The 23,292-nt window shown below is 37.9% G+C and overlaps 1 protein-coding gene across 2 annotated transcripts in view; it reads left to right on the plus strand.

Moving 5' to 3' along the window:
* Positions 1-3,391: 3,391 nt before the first annotated feature.
* CRISPLD1 (cysteine rich secretory protein LCCL domain containing 1) overlaps positions 3,392-23,292 on the plus strand; it is a 37,675-nt gene continuing 17,774 nt past the window's right edge. The window contains exons 1-4 of one of the 2 annotated variants that reach the window (XM_083855848.1): positions 3,392-3,435; positions 4,281-4,603; positions 22,568-22,686; positions 22,820-22,952. In XM_083855848.1, coding sequence (XP_083711974.1) covers positions 4,346-4,603; positions 22,568-22,686; positions 22,820-22,952 — 510 coding nt within the window. In that variant the 5' untranslated portion in view covers positions 3,392-3,435; positions 4,281-4,345. Of the gene's footprint in view, positions 3,436-4,280; positions 4,604-22,567; positions 22,687-22,819; positions 22,953-23,292 lie in introns of those variants that run through there. The other variant, XM_083855849.1, reaches the window with a different exon arrangement.

The following is a 23,292-nucleotide window of genomic DNA, read 5'->3' on the forward strand; positions in this document are numbered from 1 at the left end:
AAAACCAGAAAAGAACAGATTGAACAAGAGTCACTAAAAGCAAAATCAATTCAGACCACTCAGCAACATGGCAGGCACATTAAATCTCAGCAAAAGGAGCATTCAAGAACCTGCTCCACAACAGGAAGAGATTAAATCTGAAAACTGGTCTCTCACCATACAGACATCTCTCTTGAAATGTCTCCTGCTTGGCCATTTTTGTGTGAGTCTGAAACAATTGGCCACATTGTTATTACAGACAGGCAGATGAGGGTCCTGATTTGGGAGTCATTGGAGCTTATGTGTCTGACAGCAGGTTTGTGATATACTCAGTAATGTACACCTCCAGGGGTTAAACTTCAGGTGTGCAGCAGCTCTTTCTGGAAAAAAAAAAAAAAAAAAAAAAAAAAAAAAAAAAAAAAAAGTTCCCATGATTATTAGTTGGCTTTTTAGTCACTATCAGGACCAGGTAACAACTAAACTCTTTTTGTGGGTCTAATTTTTAGGTAAAAAAATAAGACGTTCACAAATTGCTGTAATGGATCAAACTTTTTAAAGGCTATTTTAGTCAATGCAGTGCTGTGATGTTATAACATCCAGCAGAAAATCACAAGCTGGGTTAACTAAAGACACTTAAAATCATCAGAAAAATGGCCTGGATTTGGATTTTTCCTTCTGTTTTTAATTAAAGGCTCAGCTCTTATAATTCAGCAGATTTGTTAAATATTTTTTATATGTATTACAAACCTTTCCTTGTCTTCCTTGACTGGTGGTGTAACTCTTTCTTAACTCAATTATCCATATTTGCATACTCCATGTATTTTTTCTATTAGGAAAGCAAATTGATGATGAAGTAAAATATCTTTTATTCCTACCCTTATTTATTTACAAAGAGTACTGAAACTTGCTCTCATCAAATACAGGAAGATTCAGACAGCAGAAGATACTTTTTCCCCTCACACTTTAAATCTCTTTTAGCCAAAGTTCAGACTAAAATTTTCCTTTCCAGGATTTTCTTAGTGCCATATTCTCTGTGTTTGTGCAGCATGTACCTGGTGACCTTTTACTAATTTCTTTCAAGTGGGTTTTTGGTTGCAAATGTTGTTGTTGCTGTTACAGCTATTCAGAAAACAGTTACTCAGTCCATCTGTTTGCATATGCACTGTCTGCATGCGCCTTTGGTATGGGAGGATACTTAGTTTTAGTTTCAGGAGATGTAATGGTGCTTAACTGTTATAATGATTTTAAATTATGGGTGGCAGAAGTTTAAACCAATCCAGAAAAAACAAACAAACAAACAAACAAAAAAACCCTTCTGATTAAGAAAAGCAATCCAGCAATGTTTAATAATATCAATATACAAAAATTAGTGGATGTGTCAAAATATCATTTGTCAAAGTCATAACACTTTTATATGGCCGCAAACCATACAGCCATAAATCAAACTCAAAAGGCACAATCATGGGGAGCAAAGCGTTTATTCATTTGCTGAAAAATTAATTGATAACAAAAATCCTCAAACCAATTTCAGTGAGGCCTATCTCTTTTTGCATTAGTATTTATTTTAATTAATCTAAAAATTGCATCATAAAACAATGTCTTCAATTTGACAAAGACCAAATATGATCAAAGTGCTTTCTAAAAGTATGATGAATACTCAAAATCAAAGACAGTAAGTGATATTTGACCTATATTCTGTTTGAAGCCCAGCAAGTATCTAGTGCTGATGGAAAGAAGCAACTACTGCAATTTCCAGCTGATGTGAACCCCAAAAATATCCTCACTCTTTCAAATTTTTCCAGTTTCTTGTGTGCAACCATTACTGTGTCTAATAATAAAGCTATTCTGCTGCTTTATAATGAAATAACACTTGTGCCAGTACACAGAATAAATGACACATACTCTTTACTAGGTGATAATGCCAAGCAATGCCTTGATGATACAGAACCTGCATCTTGGCCTCCAAAAGCCTATAGAGGATGGAAACAAGATATAGCAATACAAAAGTGATGTGAGTATTATAAAAATTCCAGATTTGACATATAGACTCCAGCAAGTGCTTCTAATTTTTTGTTTCCTTCCTGTTTCTTTAAACTCTTCTGCATGGCCAGTCTGTAAATATGGCTCATTTTTCTGTACCCAAAATGGCAAGTGATAAGTTATCCTGGGGAATAAACACTGAAAAAACTTGCATCTAGTCTGTGTATCCAGCTGCACAGTGGCATTTTACCTCACACAGTTTTTGTTATAAAAAAAGTTTAGTGCCCAATACTTGAACACAGAAATCCAATTCCAGGATTGCAGGGAAAAAATGTAATAAAAATCAATCAATATAAAGCACAAGAATTTTTGCATATCGAAGTGTGTAAGTAAAAAGAACCTACAGCATCCTGCACTTAGTTCCAAAGTCTTTAGGAAAATTAAAACTGAGAAAGAGAGAGCACAAGAAGCAGCAGTGTGTTACTTGCATGGCATTGTTTCTCTTGGGCCCATGAAATTTGGAAGCATTTATAGAGCTGGTCTGAAGCCAGTTGGAGTCTGATGAATTTTTAACCTCAGCCTCTCAGTTTCTGAAAATGAAAATACAGAAAACTTTTGGAAGCTGATACAGCAGTCCTGTGAAGACTGGAAGTTGGTCAATCCCACCTTTAGCTCGATGTAACAAATTATACTAAGTAAATGAAATGTCAACCCCATCAGCTCACAAAAAAATTCTGTCTAGAAGACAACAGAAAGTATGATGCCTATTCTTGTTTGGCACAGAAATGAGCGGTTACAAACTTTCGAATTCTACTTTGTAAAGAGAAGTCTCTTGTGGCTGGTAATAAAATTCCTGTCCTGATACCTCCAGCCATATCCACATGTTCTGGAATTTTGCGGAGCTCACAGCTCTTTCCCTTCGCTGTGTCTCAGCAGGAGAAGGCCGGCTCAGCATCCTCTTGCCCGCTGCCAAGGATGGAGGCGCTGGGGGACGGGGCCTCCCTGCACTTCTCAGGGCGATAGCTTTTGCAGGACCGCGGCCAGTTTCTGCCTGGGGCTGCGCTCCCGGCCTGGGGCTGCCCGCCGGACCCAGGTACGGCCCGGGCGGCGCTGCCGGTGCCGGGGCGAGGCTGCGGGGCCGGGGGAGCGGCGGGCGCGGTGCCCGGAGCCGGAGCGCGGCCGTCCCGCCCCGCGGGGAGCCGGGGAGGGCTGTCCGCCCCACGTCAGCGCCGCCCGCGATAAATGCCCGGCGGGGCGGGAGCGGCGGGAGAAGCGCGGAGCGGCTCGGGGCGGTAGCGGCCACCGGGAGGCGGCGGCGGCAGCTCTCCGCTGCAGGACACGTCCGCGCCCGCCCCGCCGCTCCCACCAGCGGGGCCAGGCCGTGCCTGCCGCCCCCGGCCCGGCGCGGGCGTGGCGAGGAGGAGGCGGGCGGCGGAGCGGAGCTGGCTGGGGGACAGGGGCAGCGCCGCCGGAGCGGTAAGGACGGGCACTGGCCGGGGGCAGCATCCTCCCCGCAGCATCCTCCCCGCGGCGGCGGGAGCGGGGGCGCTCCGGCAGGCTCGGCTGCCCCTTGGGGAGCGGGGCCGGGCGGCGCTGGGGAGCGCTGGGGCTGCCCGTGGCCTCTTTGTGTTCCCTCCCGGCGTGGCGGGATCCTGCTCGCCCACCGCGAGGGAGTGACCTCGGCTCGCCCGCCTAAAGCGCTCCGCCGTGTGGTAGGCGCTGTTGGGATATCGCGTTCTTGGAAGTGGTGATACTTTGCCTGAGAGTTTTCAGTGCTTTCCTTTGCTCGGTGACTAGAAAAACCCCTTTTTCGTGTCCCTTTAGTTTCATTAGGGTTTTGGAAATCATACAGCAAAAGCTTTAATCAAAGTAATAGTTTGAAATGCACTAAGAGGGGATACTTTGTATCAGGTTAATAGCGGATTTCAGTTTACGTTTTGGCAATGACTGCAAGCCTTTCACCTTCTTTTGTTAAGTTCCAATACTGGGAGACCTTATCTACAGTCTAATCTTCATTGATGTCTGGCTGCTTTTAAGTAGATATGAAAAGCACGCTTTTTGTGCAAGCAGGCATTGAAATGTGGGTGTCAATGTAACATATAAAACCACTTGAACAAACTGAAGTTCATAATGCTGAAGATAAGCTATCGTCCCAAATCAACAGTGTGCACTTTTAGAGTAAAAACTGCAGCATCCTGCTTTCTCCCCCTAAAACAACAGTTACAAAACCTGTATGAACTAGAGATCTTGTTGTTTAGTAAGTTCACACAGGCCAGTCTTTCAGTCTACAAATCACATTACTCTCTCTTATGCATTTACAGCCAGCAAACCTGGAAGAAAGACTTTGTCTTGGAGCTAACTCCTGAGCATTTTGAGATCATTCATCATGAAGTATGTAGTACAGGAATGGCTCAGAGTTACTACCTTGTTATTCATAGCTCAAGCAGTTTCTGCAATGGTTCTTCCCAATGCCACGCTCTTAGAGGAACTTTTGGAAAAGTACATGGATGAAGATGGTGAGTGGTGGATCGCCAAGCAGAGAGGGAAAAGGGCTATCACAGACAGTGATATGCAAAGTATCTTGGATCTTCATAATAAATTACGGGGTCAGGTGTATCCACCAGCTTCCAATATGGAATATATGGTAAGGAAAAATGGATAGTGACATGCAGAAAAAAATGTTCTTAGAATAGTTGCTATCACTTTATAAACCAGCATACTTTCACTCTTAGCTTGCTTGTTTTCTCTTTTAAAGGACTTGTCACTTTTTTTTTTTTTTTTTTTTTTTTTTTTTTTTGTTTTGTTTTGTTTTGTTTTGTTTTGTTTTGTACAGGTATGAACTGTGAGATAAAAATGCCTGTTTGTCATCAAGTGTCATGCTCTACTTATATTAATATGTTTAATCTCTCATAGCTCTTCTAAATTTAAGTGGCATTCCTCAGTGTTAGAGAACAATTTCCAAAATTGTGGTACTCAATAAAGTTTATTGTAATTGTGGCCTAAAAAGTTACCATCTGAGAAGACTTATGAAGTTTCAGGATAGCATGAAAGTATTCTTTCCCATGCTTCTAGGATGGATGGAATTTCTGAGCAAAAGGAGGGTCCTACAACAAGAAAATCTTCTATTTAACTTGGCATGTGTTACTGGAGGGCTGCATGTTTCTGTGTTCAAATTAATAATGTAATACATGATTTCTGTTTATTTTTTTTTCCTTAAGAAGCAAGCTGCTATATTTTGACTATTATTAGTGGCATAAAGTCCCATGTCTCTGAACTTTGTTTTTATGCCATAGTTCAAGGCTAATTCTGTCTCTCCTTGCTAAGTAGATGAAATCAGGTCATTAGAGCTTTTAAGAAGTCTAGAGGTTTGATAAAAAATGGGCAACTTTTCTTTTTTCTGCACCTTTTTCCTGTGTCCACATGGTATATTGTTGACTTACCTGTTCATGCACCAGAGAAATAACATTGGTATAGGTTGAGTTGTTTATATCAAGTATTTTGCAGGTTTCTTGACACTTTCCATGACAGAGGTTTATATTAACATATTTCCAGATCAAAATATCTTCCTTAGACTGGAGTGGTGTCTTTTAGGTTGGAGATCTGATTGAGCTGAGCATGTATATGTCCTGGAAAAACCATGCTTGCTTAAACCACCAGTAGAATCATAGGATGGTTTGGGTTGGAGGGGACCTTTAAAGCTTCTCCAGTCCACCTCCCATTAAAGGCAGTTTAACTTAAGTTTACCTATATATATGACTCTTACTGTATTAGACTAAGAGCCATCAGAGAACTAGTTCATGGAATCACAGGATGTGTGGCCATGTATCATCTCCAAAGGGATGATAATGCCTGAAACCCCTTTACCCGTTCAGTTAAAATTGTCTGTGTATATTCATAAACTTTGTTTTCTCTTGTGACTTTCTCAGACTTTGTTATAATAGAAGTTAACATTTTGTTCACAGTCACTCAGATTGATATATTTATTTTTTTTCTGGAAAGCTCAAGAACAAGCTATTAAGTCCTTTTGTAAAAGAAGAATTGGGAAGACTGTTGCTTTCCCATGTTAAAATACTGCAAGGCTTTTTCTTGAGATTCTGTGAAAGCATATCTGATTTGTAGTTATGCTCCTTTTTCCATTCCTAATGCCATACTACATTTGCCTGTCTTATATATCTTGGAAAGGAGAATTTGGATATACTCACAGAAGTAAGGTTTTTGACAGCTTTATTCAAAGATTCTTCCAGCAGTGCATACACTTGGTCTTAGACTCTGTGTTAGGTCTCCATCTGGAACAATCTTTTTGGTTATGTTGTTTTTTCTGAGCTCTCCAATGATGCCTGAGCCAGAGAGTACAAGTAGCATGGAAAAGCAATTACTCAATTTTAACATTAAGGATGTTACTCAGAACAGGGCAACAGCTTTCAAGAGGGTGGGATTCAATTTTTGCATAGTATCCAAGGGGATGAGGGGTTAGGATAGGCAGGGTTTTGAGATCTGTGAAGGCAAAGGGTCTGTGTAAAGTGTGTGGTCAGAGGGATGGATACCTGTGGAAGGACAGGGACCCATGAGAAGAGTGTGGAGAGAGCCTGAGTGGTCAAGAAGATGTTGAGAAATCGTTGTGATGGAGAGAAAGAGCATTTGAGGAATAGATGTGGTTAAGCTAAGACCTGTCATTTGGATCAGAAGTTTATGGAAGGAGGTTAAGAGTGCAGGAATTTGCTAAGAAAGGCAGTTTGGAAAATCTAAACCTGTCAGTAACTGGGGAGGAAAACTGTATCTGGAGGAAGTAGGTGAGAGTCAGTACTGTGAATTGAGGCAGGAGGGTTTAGAAGACAGTGGGAAGCGCATGCTGCTTGAGCACAACAAGGAAGGGAGAGGACTTCTGATTGTACATGTATTTTTATGGTACTCTTAGAGATTTTCCTTTCAATGTCTTAACAAAGATAACTATTAGCGCCCCAGAAGAGGGAAACCATCCATCTAAATGCTTGTCTGATATCTAGCGAGGTAGATGAGTGTAACTGAAATACTTTTATCTACTTTTGGTGTGGTTTATTAATATAGATATGCTGGCAAACAGGTCTCCTGCTATTGGCATAGTCATGTCCCTGTAAATTGCCCTTTGTATTAGTGAGCCCTTTCCTTGTGAATAGAGCTAGTTCTGCTTGGGGAATGAAGTTTTATGTCTCACTGAACCTGAATGGGGATGAGCCAGGTCCAGGTGCCTCCCTGGTAAACCTGTGTCTCTATAAATCTGTGGAGGACTTGAGAAGTTTAAGATATCCAAGAGTGCTTGGAGCAGTATGTGGGGCCTGGATGCTCTCACTGCTCTGTTGGGTTACCTTAGATGTCCCAGAGTAACAGACAGCTCTGGCCTCTGTCCTGCTGATGGAACACACCTGAGTTGATGATGAGACTGATCCAAGTACTTAAAGAATCAGATTTTATTTTAAAAAATGTAATTTTAGGGTGTTTTTTTTTTCATTCTGAGTCATGATACTGTCTCCCTGCATGGCAGAATCAGATGAGTACCAGTGCTGATAACACTGGAATGCATAACTAAGAATGGGTGGGATGGAGAGCCACGCTGGGTAGGAGCTGTTGGTTTTATTACTTACTGACAAAGTCCAACCTTACCTTTGAGATAAGGCCTGCAGCATAAGATCTTGGTTCTATTAAAAAAAAAAAAAAAAAAAAAAAAAAGGAAAACTAAAAAGTTGCCTTACTGAACTGTACACTCTTCCCAAATGCTTTGAAAAAGCAAACATTACTGGGCTGTCATAGTTCAGAGACCTAAAGTTACAGTGCAGCAAGATTCACAGCAGCTAGGTCTAATGAACAAAGTGTTCTCATGGTTGTCTGGCTGAACTTACTGGATGAAAAGTTCATCTTCCCAAGTACTGTGGCTTTGGTGGTGAGCAGTAATGGATTCCTAAGATAAGAGGATAAGAATAAAGCATGTGAAAAGAGAAACTTCTGCAATGGAGCACCCCAGCTTCCAGCAAACAGCAGCTTAGGGACTTCCCCATCTGCTCTTGTACTTTTTGCATCAGATGGGATACTCTCATGTAGAATTTTCTTTATAAATCTGAAGGTTTCTGAGGCCACCTGCATTTTTGAATCCATGGCATCAATTTGCAGAGCTCTATGAATTTAATTATGCAGTGAGTGGAAAAGTATACATTTGTTTTCCTTTAAACTTGATTTTCTATTTGATGCCTTATTTTTCTTTATTGTGAGAAATGACAATTTCCTCAGTGATCACAAGGCTTTCAGCTGAAGAATCCTAATCCCTTTACTTGAAAATTGTTCTATCTGAAAAGCTGTTCCATTTTGCTATAATTCTCCTATTTTCCCTTTAGTGCAAAGGGGACAAACCAAACTGTGGATAGTTATGCCATACTGCAAATTGTTATAATTGTATTTATTTTCTTTACTTTCTCATAATTTCTAGCATTCTTTTTACTTTTTGACTTAGTGTCTTACAGCTGACATGTTTCACAATGCTATTCACAATGACTTCAAGATCTTTCTAATGTGCTAGGAGGTCATTTACTACACTACTGTGTATATATAGTTGTCTGTTATCTCCAGCAATGTCCTTATTACTTTGTATTCATTCACATTGAATGCTATAAATCATTTTGTCTTCCAATCACTTAGCATTGATGAGTCTCCTATCTTTATCTTTTATTTTTCCTATTCTGTTTTGACATATCTTAAGTAGTGAATACTATATTGCATTCCCTTTTTTCTTGGGCTATTGTGGAAAAAGTATTCTGCAGAAACCATGGACACATCTTTCAGGGAATTAGAAAATTATTTTGTATTCTTAATTTTTTTTCTGTCATTTATCATTTCTTTCTTTACCTTATGATAGCTTAATTTTGTTTGTTTGTTAATTTTTAAGTAACTTAGGAACTCTTTGGAAAATTTAACTGCACTTAATCCTTTTCCACATGTTGGTACCTTCAAGATGTAATATGTGTGGGAGAAATTATCTGTATATTTAATATTTTTTTTTAACCTACCCTATAAAATCATCCCAATGGAAGTCGTTTTTTAGTCTGTGGTTTCTCAGGATCTTCTATAAGCTTTTAAAAATATTATTAACCAGGTTCTGTTTTTTTGGTGATGTGGTAACAAGACAGATTGTGTAGTGTACAGTCTTTAGAGGTTTAATGAGAAAGTTCTTCCAGGTTCTTGAAAGATATAGTTTGGTTCTGGCAATTTGATACTGTCAGTATTTTTAGTTTCAGCTATTGTATCTTAAGTCTGATTTGGATCCTCCACCTCATCTTCTGTCTCTTTTTCAGTATGGCAGAATTCTGGTGTGAGGACATGCATAAGCTCTTCTGTAGGGAGCAGAATTTCAAAAATTCATTAAACTCCTCTGCAGTGGCCTTATATGACCTTATGACTGCATGTTAGATCATTCTTTCCTAGACCTCCTCCTTCAAAGCTGAGAGAGTTTTTGGGTTGTTGACATTATGACTAAAATAGAAAAAGAAAAATCTTTTCTTGAGGTTATGATGAACAGTGTGTTATGAAAATGCATGGCAAATGCATGTTGTATATTTTTTTGTCTGGATTGCATCCTTTTAAAGAAAAGCATAAGGAACATTTTCTTTTTGGTACGTGCATGAATTTAACAGCACTGGAAATAGAGGGGAAAGGAATGAGGTTTCCCTGCTTCCCTTCTAAAGCACCTGAACAGAGCTTAGAGCATTGTGTGACATGTCATGCTTTCAGCACATCCCCTGGGCTGTTGCCAGCAGCGTGGCCTTCACACCACGTGTGCACTTGGGGTACACCCCAAGGATGGAAAAGACACTGGAGTGAGTCCTGGAAACTGCAGCCAAGAGCTGCTGGCACCGTTCAGTCTGACCAGAGCAGGGGAGCTGTGGCTCTGCTGCTCTGCTGCTGCTCAGGTGTCCTTGCCTGGTCCTCTGCTGTGCTGGAGCTGCCTGTGCCTGCCCAGCCTCCCTTGCCAAAGACCTGTCCTTTAAGGAAAAAATGGGAACCATCAGGCTTTGTCATATGGTTTGTTGTGGATTCTTGTGAAATAGTCCCCTAATTCACTTGTTAGTTAGAAAGGGCTTGCTGCATATTAATAAATTCTAAAAAGATTGTAAAGGCTTAATGAAACTTGAAAAACTTCCTGAACTCCTAATATTTTCTTTTTCTTTTTTTCATATTTTTTGAAGCATTTGTTGTGTATCATGAACTGAAATTGCAAAAACTTCTTTCCCAATAATTTCATTGATAACATTACACCCCAGTAAATCTGAATATATTCATGAAAACTTATTTTCTTCATGATTATTGCAGTCAAGACTTTAAAAATAGTCATTATTATTTGGATAGTGGAAGTTGTTAATTCTTCTTTATTCCAAACAGTTGTAGTTTGCAGAATGAAATGGTTCACCAAGAAGAATATTCACAGAAGTAATTTTGGTTAATGATAATGCACTCTATTTTAAACCATTCTTTTCATATTCATTCCTTGATTTCATACGTATTTTCCCAAACAAAGAAGTCAAATGATTCATGTGAGATCCTCATTCCATGCATGTGCCTTTGCTGTATTTTAAGAGTATTCAGGTTTCAGCTTGATAGAGAGCAGAGCATTTCAACGTGATATTCTTGGCCTGGAGCCATGCACTGCATTTTGTAATTACTGTAATTGGAGACACCAGTGTCTTCTAGGGCAAGGAAGTCTTTGCTTATTTTGTTATCTCTAGTCTTTTGGCAAGATCCTGCCAATAAATACCAGGGATGTCATTACAAAGCCCTTAACTTGCTTCTATAAAGTTTTACCTTGTAAAACTTGTGAGGAAAACACAAAGTTCTAGAGGTGCTTTTAAAACAGTTGAGATTAGAATATTTATTTTGTATAGCTGTGTGGTTCTTCAGAAAAATTCTGGATGTGTATCTGGCAGCAGTATTGAACTCATATTTTGCTCTCAAAACAAAAAAGAGGGAGAAAGAAAAGAAATATTTTTTTCTTAGTTTGGTATACTGTTGGTATAATACCTCTGAAGGTCATAGTTTGAAAACCTTGGTAGTGATGTGTTGAAAGTGCTGATACCATATAGTTCCTTTCAAAATCATGACTAATTCATAACTTCTATGAAGGGCCTTATATTTTGGAAGGCTTGAAGATTTGCGTCTCCATTTCAGTAGCTTTAGGAAGACCTCAGAAGAAAAAAAAAAATACTGCTTATTTAGATTTAAAAAAAAAATTCCTATAGGCAATCTTCTGTTATATTAAATAGAAACCACTGGACTTTGGATTGTATGAACCCACTAGTGGATAGAGCTCTTGCATGATAGTAAAAGGTTATTCATGGCATCACAGGAACTGAATAGGGATCAAAATTAATTTTATTGCTATTTTGTGATGCATTTAGGTTCTATGATCAATTTGAATCAGGGAGTAGCAGCCCTTCTCTATGTGCATCTTTAAATTCCCAGCTGAGGGTTTTTTTAATTTTTGTAGTATTCCTAGGAGAATTGAAAAAGCATTAGGAAAGATAAAGGAAGATCTTGTAATGGACGTGCATGTTTTGCTGAATTTTTCTGTTCTGAAGTGCCCTGTTAAATTTCCTAGACCTTTCTGACAGAACATTTTGATGTCTCTGTTTAGTGTATGTTACCCATCTTGCCAAAACTCTTCAGGGATGCTTGATTAAAAACAATTCCTGTTCCTTTTGAGCAGAGGACTTTGGTTTGTGGAATTCCCTAAGTGGCTGAAGAGCACTTTGGGTGCCAAGAACAGAGCGGCTCTATTCACAGTGAACCTGCCCGCTTTGCCTCTGGTTTTCCACTTTTCTGCTTCACTTCAAAGATTGGTGGAAGTGCTTCAGCTTCTTTGCCTGTGCTCAAAGGCTACTGACTCTGCATCAAAGAACACAGTGACGTTGACTTATCCTCTTATTCTCCCTGGCAGTTTTAGCAAAGGATTGTGCAATGTGAAGTGGCCAAGAAAAAAAGTGGTATGACTTCTATTGATGTAATGCCAACAACAACTAAGCAACTCCAAGTAAAGAAACTGAAAGTGGAAAGCAGCAAAAAGGCTCACTGTTTCAAAGTTTAAGGGAGCCTTCCTGAAATAAAATAATTAGCAACACAGGACAGACACTATTCATCTTTTATTTTTGCTGTCAGAGAACTTCTTTGTCCCCAGATTAAAGAAGATTATTAAATATTAATCAGTAGTAGCAGAATCTAAACTTAAATACAAAATATGAACAGAACACAGAAAGGATCAATGAGATTTATAAAAGTAGCTTCCTGTTGCCTGTCATCTTCATGATATTTGCCTTAGAATCTTCCTTAACTATTTTTTTCTTTTTAATTGGGAAAAAAATACATATTTCTTAACATTATTTCATTGAAATGTTAGATATGAAGTTATCCTGTTCTACGTCAATGTAATCAGCCTTAGATTTGGCCTGAGTGACTATCATTAAAAAAGTGTGATTCATTCGAAAGACTATCCTCTGGTAATATAAAGATGGGCAAAATTCTCTTTATTATGAAACAAGATAGCAGTTTCTTAAAATGAGGCTGTTAAATCCAGGATTTGGATGCCTGACAATAGATTTGTCCTGAATTCTCTGTTGGATCTTCAAGTGGCCAGGGATTCCTTTAATACATTTTCCAACAGGTTTTTGAGATTCTGTTTGCAAATATTTCTGACAGTAGTGCCAGGTCACATATGGTCAATGGATGCTTTCTGGCAGTAAGTTCAATTCACTTATGTCAAAACACAGTGGTCACCTTTTAAAAGCATTTAGTTTGACACATATTTGAGATACCATGGCTAATTCCTGTTCAAAGTCCAGGAAATTCTATAACTTCTCTAAAACTGCTGTATGAAATCAATCAGTTACAGTGAGTTTGACCTGGTAATCACTACTAGGATTTGAGGTAAGGACCTGTGCTCTGGTCAGTTTGTGATTAGCTATAAATATTCATGAATTCTATTTGTAATGAATGTGTGCAATTCATAATCTGACAATGGACAAACTAGAGAAATCAAGATCAGCTTTCATGTTGTTGCTTCTCTTCCATTTCTGTTAAAATATAGAAGTGAAAAGATGATATTTAGTCATGTTCTAATAGACAGTCTTAATGCACTTCTTTTAAAAGAAGTAGCAAAGTGAATGCACTGTTTCAGAACACCTTGGAAAGCTGAATATTCCAGCAAGGTTTTTTAACATGCTTAGAGTACACAGAGAATTAAATGTGATTAGTCATGTCTGCTGGTTCCTATTCCTGGTTTTACTTCTTCAACACAAAAAGCTCAAACACATGAAGCTGTAATAAGGAGATACTTCTAAATATTGGTGCAATTTTTTCAGTGTTTGGTAACAATATTTTTGGCCTTATACTACTTTCCTGTTTCCAGGCAAAAGCCACAGTTTTCCTGCTTTTTACTCTTTTCCAAAAGAGTAGCTGAAACCTCAAGGTCTATTCAGGGATCTCTGCCCGGTTTAAAGCTCTATAAACTCCAGCCTGCCACATGGTAGCATGTAAGTTCCTTACCATTTCACTTCTAGCCAGGTAGTAGTTTTCCAGCAGAAAATGCCTGTCTTAACTTTCTTTGTAGAGGAAAGTTTGGCAGTTTTAGCTATTCTTTCTTTATGCTTAAAGAATGTATTGGTACTTGTTAGTATTGTTGGGTTTTTATTTTCAAGGTAATTTTGCCTGGTGTTACAGTACTCCTGAGTTTTTGTGGTCACTGCTGCATAAAGGAGGCTGTGGGGAGGTCACATTTTTTTCTGACTCAAATGACTGGAGGTGAGCCTCTCAGTTGAGTGCAAGCTATTTGCTTTTCAGATGTGCTAATTATCATTAGTTTTCATGGACTTCCTTCAGCATCTTTGTACTGACTGCCCCACTGAAGCATGACTGAAAGACAAGGTGATGAAAACTGCCCATGGCTGTTCATCAAAAAGAGATCATGTCAAACCAATCCATTTTACTTTTTAATGACACAGTAATTAGGGAAGTATTAGGTGCCATATTTTGACTCTGGAAAGTTCTTGACACTTTCTACCCTGATGTTTTTGTGAGAGAAAATTGACAGAACCTCCTTTTAAACAGGTGGAAGATTGAATGTTCAATGCTGTTGGAGCTTCTTCTGTTTTGGTTAAACACTTCTGACTTGTGTGAGCAAAGACTACACCTGAAAACTGCAGTGTGTATATATATATATGTAAAATATGGTCACAGGATGGGGTTGTTTTAAAGAACATGATCAAAATTAGAACTTGAGAAGTAGAAATATTGGCCAGGGATCAGTGTGGTGAAACTTAACTGCAAGGTATGGAATGAGGAAGAAATCAAACAGGTGAAATACAAGAGAAAATGTAGAAGTAAAACTGCAATATAGGGATGCAGGAGTTGCAATGACTTAAAAAATAATATGTGGCACCAGTCTGTAAAAGGAGTCATCCATGGGTGAAACTGATGAGAATTTGTCTGAAATGGAAATGTCCATTTTTTGGTAATTTTTGAAGAATAGTCTACCTGTTCTAGAGAGAATGAAAGAGATTAATAAGGTTGATTATGAAGACAGAATATGTGATTTATGAGATGATTGAAGGAATAAAGCAGCTGAATTTGGTTAATCTGGGAAATAAATGAAGGGAGTTACAGGAAAGAGAAATTTTTTTCAATGTGAGAATAAAACGTCAGCTAGCATTGCAGGGCAGGAAGTTTAGGTTGCATACCAAGGAGATGCTCTTTACTCTTACAATCATAAAAGTCCAGAAGATGAAAGTAAATATTATTCTGAAAATATTGTTACTGTTTTAAATCATAAGAATGTATAATACACATATGTTTGGCTCAATGGAAAAGGCTAGATAGACTACAGTCAGGATCAGTCTCTTGAAGTAATTTTCAACTCTATATTTCTGTTTTTCTGTGTTGGTGCCATGCAGGTGGTTTCTAGTTTTCAACTATATTTCTGGCATATTTGCTCATGGTATTTCTCATTCTATGTTTCATCTTTACTTTTTTTCCTTCTCAATGTCATTAGTTGTAATACAGTGGATTCTTTTAAAAAGTAAATAAATACCCATACTGTACCATGGTATTTGCTTTCCCACTCTTTCCCTATATTTAGAATGTATACAGCAATGAGGTATTTATACTATGCCATGGTAAATGTTTACTTTCAGTGGTGCCCACTGTACTTACTTTTCCATCTTTACTGAGCTTAAATTTTAGCTCTTTTTAATTTATGTATAGTCCCATTCCATATGATTTTTTCTGCCTTCCAGCATATGTGAAAATATCTCCAATTAAAATGTTATCATTGTTGAGGGGTTTTTTTTAAGTTTTTTTTTTACTGGAAGATGTTTTTTGAGCTAATGGGCTTTGCAGTTCTGTTGCAACACCATTTGGTATAATAGGTGGACTCATGCTGATGTGGCTTGGATGAGAATGTACATTTTTGATTTAACACTCGCGCAACACGAATGGTTGGATTCATCTCACAGAGCTTTTGATGTCTGTGGTGTAGATGTCTGCATTTGAGCCAATCTCCTTTAATTAGTGGAGAAAAATGAGAATCTCCAACACACAGTTTATCTCAGTTAAAGGTGAGTGGCTAAAATTATCTCCCTCTATAGGTTCTCATTTGTCTATGTAACTGCAAAAATTATTTACATATTTAGCTCAGATATAGGTATCTGCTTTGAAGCTGTTTAAATTCAGGGGAGGTTAATCCCACCCCATGTAATTTGTTTGGCTGGTGATGAATTTTAATTTAAGATGTGGTAGTCTCACTGAAATAGCAGTTCCTCCAATAAGCAGAACAATAGTTTAGGTCTACACTCTACCTGAACCCCATGTTGACAGAAATTAATTCCAAAATTTGTAGTCCAGTCCGTAAAGCTAAGCTGGCATTAGTTGTGGTTTGTTTCGATGTCATCTGTTGTAATACCAGAAGCAGTCAGAAGATCTATATTGTCCGCAATATCCCTGCTGCAAAATGCAGTGCAATCTTCTGGGGTAGAAGAGTCAGCAGCTGGAGGCAGTAACTGCTGCTGCCATTCAGTTTAACCTGCTCAGCTGGGTTTTGGCTTCAGCCAGGGAAGTGTCTGAGAATATTTGTGAAACACTGATAATGCCATATCTGTGTGTCTTTGATGGTGCACTAGTTTTAACAGGATACTGATGAAAGAAATGCCTGTGTTGACAAGTGTTGTGATGCCATTCAAACAGATTTGTAGAGCAAAAGAATTGATGCTGAGAACCTGACATTCATGCTAATTGCATTTCAGGGTTTGTTTTTTTTTTTCTGCTGTGTCTTTCTGTGTGGAATGAATACCCATGAACAACTTCAAAGTGCACTCTAGCAGTGTTCTGCAAAACAAAAGGGAGTCGTTTCAAGGAGGTTCATACCTCTGAGCAGTTTGCGATATTTTCAGTATGTGCAGACTTCAATGTAGAAAGCCAACCCTGATGATGATACCTTATACAAAAGATAGATCTCATGTAATTTTCTGACAATGTGAGCAATACGTTTTCTTGATAAACAAGTTCCATTACATTGCATGTAGTACCAAAGGAATCCCAGTCCAAGTGCTTTTTAGACCTGGGAGTCAACTGCCTCATTGCACTTTCATCTTCTTGTGCTCCCTTCAATACCCAGTATTTACCAAGAAAATCTGATAGAGCAAAGTCACTGAAACGTCAGAGCATGGATGAGGGAACTAGTGGATGAGAAATCAGGTGCTGTGCACGCCTATATTTCAAAAAATTATAGTCTCCCTTTTTATGAAAAGAAATTTTCTGTGTTTTTAAGTAATGGTGTTTGAAGATTTAATTCATCTTTTGACAAACAAAAGGATCCTTGCCTGTAGCTATGCAGAGATTTCTTTTCAACTTTGCTGTTTCTTTCAAAGAGTTAAGTGGTTTTAAAAGTGTCCAAATTAAATTTTGTTTAATTAGTTTAAATCTGTAAAATACCGACTGATTCTGATTATTCTGAGTGGGACAACTTCTTAAATTAAGCCTAAAGCTTATTTGGGGTCAGCTCAATATATATTTCAGTAGCCAGATTTAAATATCACTGATGACATTGTGGTTAAAATTTGAGAAATGCTTACTTCTGGTAGGATGTAAAATAAATAGGTTGCTGTGACTCTTCATATTCTTCCATTTTTATTCTGGCTTCTTTTAAAATGCCAAGCATCTTGGCATTTTGAAGATCACTAATTAGTTTTGTCTTTGTTTGAAGTTCTTTATTGTGTTATTTTATCTGAAGGAATATGAAAACTTAGGTGTTTTTCTTTGTGTATGGATATACTTGCATTGTTTGAAGCCCAAAGCTTGCCATCATGTAAGTGAAACAAGGGAATGCTATTAAAAGCACAAGAATAATATTCCTATTCCAATAAAGAGGTATATTTTAAATACTTAGGCAGATTATTTTACATATTTGTTTCATTTTGCCTGCTTTGTGAGAAATGCATTATATTTAGAACTAATCTGACAGGATTGGTATAAAAAACTTTAAAATAAACAGTCTTTTATCCTTAGAATTAAGATACACAGGTTTTTCTTCATATAACTTCAATTAGAATAATTAGTTTAGGAGAGAAATTTGGATCTCCTATTCTAGTCAATGAAAGAGAAGAACAAAATTCAAGGTGGTAACAAAAATGAAAAGTGACTCCTTCCTGTTCTTGATCCCATCTCTGAAGCAATGATTAGGCATGTTGATAACTCAGTAGAAAATCTGAATTCTTCAAATTCCACCTACATGTAACTTTAGAATTGGCCTTTAAAAATACCTTTAAGCTAATTTTCTCAGAGTAAGCCGTGATACGGCATTGCAATCTTGCAGATTTCTTGTAAGTTTTTAATTTGTTTTCAGAAATTTCATATGTATTCATGTTACTAGCACCTGTGTGTAATTTTTGCATTACTGGAGTCGTCATATATAAATTAAAGATAGTTTTTCAAGTGGTTGCATCAGAGATTAGGATACCATTTATAGAATCATAAAATTGGTAAGGTTGGAAGGACCACAGTGGGTCATCTGGTTGAACCTCCGTTCTCAAGCAGGGTCATCCTAGAGCACATAGCATAGGATAGTACCCGGATTATTCTTGAATACCTCCAGTGGGAGGGACTGTGCAACCTCTCTAGGTCTCTAGGCAATCTGTTCCAGTGCTCACTCACCCATACAGTAAAGTTCTTCCTCATGTCCAGGTGGAACTTCCTCCGCATCAGTTTCTGTCTATTGCCTCTTGTCCTATTGCCTGGCACTACCTAGAAGAGCCTGGCTCCAGTCTCTTTGCACCCTTGTACCTGGGGATTTTCTTCCCCAGGTGCGGGACTCTGCATTTGCCTTTGATGAATTTCAGATGGTTCTTCTCTGCCCATCTGTCCCACCTGTCCAGGTCCTTCTGAAGGGCTGCACGGCTCTCTGGGACAACTCCTCCCAGCTTTGTGTTATCAATGTCAACTTCCTGAGGAGACATCTGCCCCTTCATCCAAGTAATTGATAAAAAAGTTAAAAAATATTAGGTCCATTATTAAACCCTACTACTAGTGACAGGCCTCCAAAAAGACCCTGTGCCACTGATTACAACCTTCTGGGATCTCCTGTTCAGCCAGGTCTCAACCCGCCTCACTGTCACTCATCCAGTCCACAGTTCCTGAGTTTGCCTGTGAGGATGTTGTGCAAGATAGTGTTGAAAACCTTGCTGAGGTCAAGGTAGATGATATCCACTGCTCTCCCCTCATCCAGCCAGGCAGTTGCTTCATCATAGAGGGAAATCAGGTTGGTCAAACATGATTTACCTTCAGTGAATCTGTGCTTAGTACTCCTGATCACCTTGTCCTTTATGTTGGTAGAGATGGGCTCCAGAATGGAGTGCTCCATTGCCTTTCAAGGGACTGAGGTGAGGCTGATCTGTGGTAATTTCCTGGGTCCTCATTCTTGTGCTTTTTGAAGATTGTAGTGACATTTGCTTTTTTTCAGTCCTCAGGCACGACTCTAATCTCCACAAGCTTTCAGACATGATTGTGAGCAGCCTCACTATTGTGTCTGCCAGGTCTCTCAGGACTTGTGGATGTATCCTGTTAGGGCCCATAGACTTCTTGATGTTAAGTTTGGTGAGGTGTTCTCTGACACAATCCTCTTTGACAGAGGGAAAGTCTTCCATCATTCCATTACTCTAGTCCCTTAGATCAGAGATTCCTGAGAGCTGGTCTTGTCAGTGAAGCCCAATGCAAAGGTGTTCAGTAACTGCCTTCTTTGTGTCTTGCTCCATTTAGTAACAGGCCCACACTATGCTTTGTTTTCCTTTTGTTATTGATATATTTGAACAAGTCCTTTTTGTCCTCGTTGTCCCTGACCAGACTCTTGAAGAGCTTTGGCCTTCCTTCTCTCATTTTTATTTACTCTGGCAACCTCTCTATATTCTTTCCAAATGGCCTGAGCCTGCTTCCATCTCCTGTGTATTTCCTGTCTATGGTTGAGTAATGACAGTTCTTTATTCATCCACACATGTCCTTTGCCCCCTTTGCCTGATTTCTTGCTCATCAGGATGTCTCATCCTTGAGCCTGGAGAAAATGATCCTTGAATATCAAGTTTCCCTCTTTTATTAAAGGTCGTTATGGTGATCCTGGAGATCGGGAAATTATTTAATTTCTACATTGATTTGAATTTGTGTTTTATGGCTTCTGTCTTATTAGGTCTTGGAGACACAAGTAACTGTGACTTCTAGCACTTTCATCTCTTTTTTGTCTACTGGCTGTAGGAGATTAGTAATGTTTTATTCACATTTTTTCTTTGAAGTCTCTGGTAATCAAGAAAGTGACTCTAATCTCTAGGAAATTATTTGAAACTGGGACATTTGGACATTCTTCCAGAATATTTTATAAAATTTATGTTTCTTAGTTGAGTTTTTGGTGTTTGTTTTTTGTTTGCTTGTTTATTTATTTTTAATTTTAACTTGTATTGAAGACATTTCAGGAGGTGGAGGCTTTGATGAGAAAATGAGCCCATTGAACAATAAAAACTACAGTTAAGGAGGTGTGGTTTTTTTCCCTATAGTGCAATTTCCACTTGACTGATTCTTTTACACCTGAATATGTAACACTTTTGATACTTACTCCTCAAATCTTAAAATATACCTAAGTCATGCAAATGAGAAAAAAAATTAAAGTTATATCTTGGTAATCATAAATGAAGTTGCTTCAAGTAAAATGCATTATGATGAGGCCTAGAAAGTGGAAACTGTGCTTATCCCTGGTAGGTAAGGTAAAGGGAGTAAAGACAGTATTTTATACTGTGGATGAAGGCAGAGAAACAGTTAAAGAAGACAGAACTTTCTTTGAAGACCATTTCCAATTTCAACAGTACTTGGAGTGTGGGTGCTCATCTGTCAGGAGGATTAACAATGAATTTAAGTTTTTCATCAGAAAGCTGTTTGTTCAGAGTTCTGGATGGCTCTGTCATGCATAGCTTTCATCACTCTTTAAAGAAAATTTGGTTAAAAGTAACTACTTCTCAAGCTTGAAGAGCTGATTCAAGCAGCTACTATTGATTGCCTAACTCCAAACTTGAAGAAAAAAAGAAGTATCATTATTTCAGTTAGCTGCATAAAATATTTTTAAACTTGTGTGGTAAGAAAAATAGAATGATAGTACAATTCCTTTAACCATTACTGTTATTTTAAGACTGGAAAAAGAGGGAGATGATTTACAAGAGAATATCTTCTGGCTTTCTGAAGGTCATAAGAGCTATAAGAAATTGTAGCTAGCCTTGCAGATAGGAAGTGCTAAAACTGAGCAAGTGCTGAAATTTTGTTCTATCATAAGTCTAATTTATTCTAAATTTGTATTTCAGAGTTCAGTTGGCAAAATTGTTCTTAACAGCAATTATTTGGGAAATTATTAACTTTATAACTTGCTCATCATAGGAGCTAAATCTACATATTATGAGATTTTGAGGTAGCTTAATATCATACAATATATGCAACAAAGACAAATTGTAGTGGTTTTTATTATGGTCTTGTGATTTTGTGGTAGAAGATGAAGCAACTCTACTACAGCCTATAAGAACAAAGTATGTATGTGGAGAAGCTGTGTTAACCTTCATTTGTTTTTTACAATGAGTACAATAGGGAGAAGAACATTTTAATGTGGTGTGAAAACTAAAGGGAAGAGGAAGAGAATTATACAAACCATCATATAAAACTTTATGATTTAAGATTAGAATATCTATTTCTGGAGATTAAAAAAGTTTTGGTTTATGACAGAAATAATGGCCCAGGACAGTGAATGCAAAATTTGTACAGTTTTCTAAAGTCAGTGGTTTCTGTATCCATAGGTGAGTTAAAAGATTTATTCTGTCATTATTATACTATTTGAGTATATCTGTCAAAATAAATGCTGAATTTTGGGAGTCAAAATATACCCTGTAAATTGTTTATTTGCTGATAATAATAACGGACAAAATGGAATCCAACACATTACAGACTTCTGAAGAAGAGAAGCAAGAACAGATATTCTAGGATTAAATTGAATGATGATAAAGGCTTTACATAATAATAGTCTTGCATAACCAAGGACATACTTGTTTTTAATGAGTTATTTGATTAATAATTTGAAAACTGCATGTCAAAATCCGTAGAAAAATAAATTTTAGCACGCGGAATTTGTCTGTTATATTTGTGCAATCTTTGGCTGTGTTAAGGAGTTTTCTACCTTTCATCTGTGCCAAAAATTAGTGGACATGATCTCCAATGTCTGCATGGGAATTTGAATCTGGAAATACTGAATTACTGCTATTTAGATAGCACAGTCTCATTTAATGAAATTTAGTCTGAATGTATGATGAAATACTTCAGGTTCTATCAAGATGTGTTTCCTTCCTGGAAATATTCTAGTTTCCTAACCTGAGTGTTAGTGTTAGAGAGTCAGGTATCTGGAAGCTATTTCTGCAGTGTACAATTTGTAATCTTTTCTTTTTACTTCTTCTAAGCATGCCTCTTTACTATCATGAATGTCCCTTTTTTTTGCCAATCTATCCATAAAATCAGTGAATGAACCTTATTCTAGTTTTCATAATTTGTGTTTGAATTGTGCATTATTTCGGCAAAATGTGGTTATAGAAAAGGAAGAGGAAATCTCATTGCTTCCACATAAACTAGTAGTTCAGAGGAAATAAAGTCTTATTTGAAAGCAGGTTGGATAGTACCCTTTTGGTTAAGAAAAATGCCCATTACAGTAAAACAATCTCACAAGACAGAAAATGCACTTAATTTAGCTTGGAAAGTTGAACTAAGCCTTTCAGTTTCATATTTGTGCTTTATTCACTGCAGCATGGCTGCACATGGTTTCTAAAGGGAATGCTGTGAAGGGATTAAAACTGTTTTTCTCTTGGTGAAAGCATTTTTCTTTCTTATGTAACACAAATGCAGCATACATTTTTCAATTCTTACTTTTCAGTCTTCTGCCTCAGTACAGGAAGCTTCAAAAAATTGACTTTTTTTTTTTTTAATAAAGAATAAAATATGCACCAAATATTTCTAAGAAGATTTCCCTTTCTTTTCTTTTAAATTTCAGACGTGGGACGCAGAATTGGAGAGATCTGCAGAGTCATGGGCTGAAACCTGTCTGTGGGAGCATGGACCAGCAAGCCTTCTTCCATCAATTGGGCAGAATCTGGGGGCACACTGGGGAAGGTAGTTTAAAATTCTGTTTTGTGCAATATGCGAGATTTTTGAAAATCTAACAAAATTTGCATGTTACTTAAAGGAAAAATGGTAGAAGCTACAACTTTTGAATGATCTAATATTCTGCTGCTGGCTTTCCTAGGTACAGACCTCCAACATTTCATGTCCAAGCATGGTATGATGAAGTGAGAGATTTCACATATCCCCATCCTCATGAATGCAATCCATATTGTCCATATAGATGCTCTGGTCCTGTTTGTACACATTACACACAGGTATGTAGGTGTGCTTGATTTTTAATCACCTGTGGAAAAGAGTGGCAGAGACTCCAAGCTAGGTTACTGTCTGACACTTAGAGCACACTAAACTTGCAGTACATACCACAGCACGAAAGCCCAAAAAGGACTTGTTTAGACTCCATGGTTATAAGCACTGGGTATCAATGACAAAGTAAGGTTGTCCTACTAATCTTCAGATTTTGGCAGGATTGAGGAAAAAGCTCACAAACTGCAGTGGTAAACTGAGTGTTACTGCTCAGTGCACTTTGCATAATCTGGATAGCCCTTCCCATAATATGTTGAAGAAACAGCTCATTAAAAAAAAAAAAAAAAAAAA

Source organism: Zosterops lateralis (genome assembly GCF_965231275.1).
Source record: "Zosterops lateralis genome assembly, chromosome: 1".
NCBI lineage: Eukaryota > Metazoa > Chordata > Aves > Passeriformes > Zosteropidae > Zosterops > Zosterops lateralis.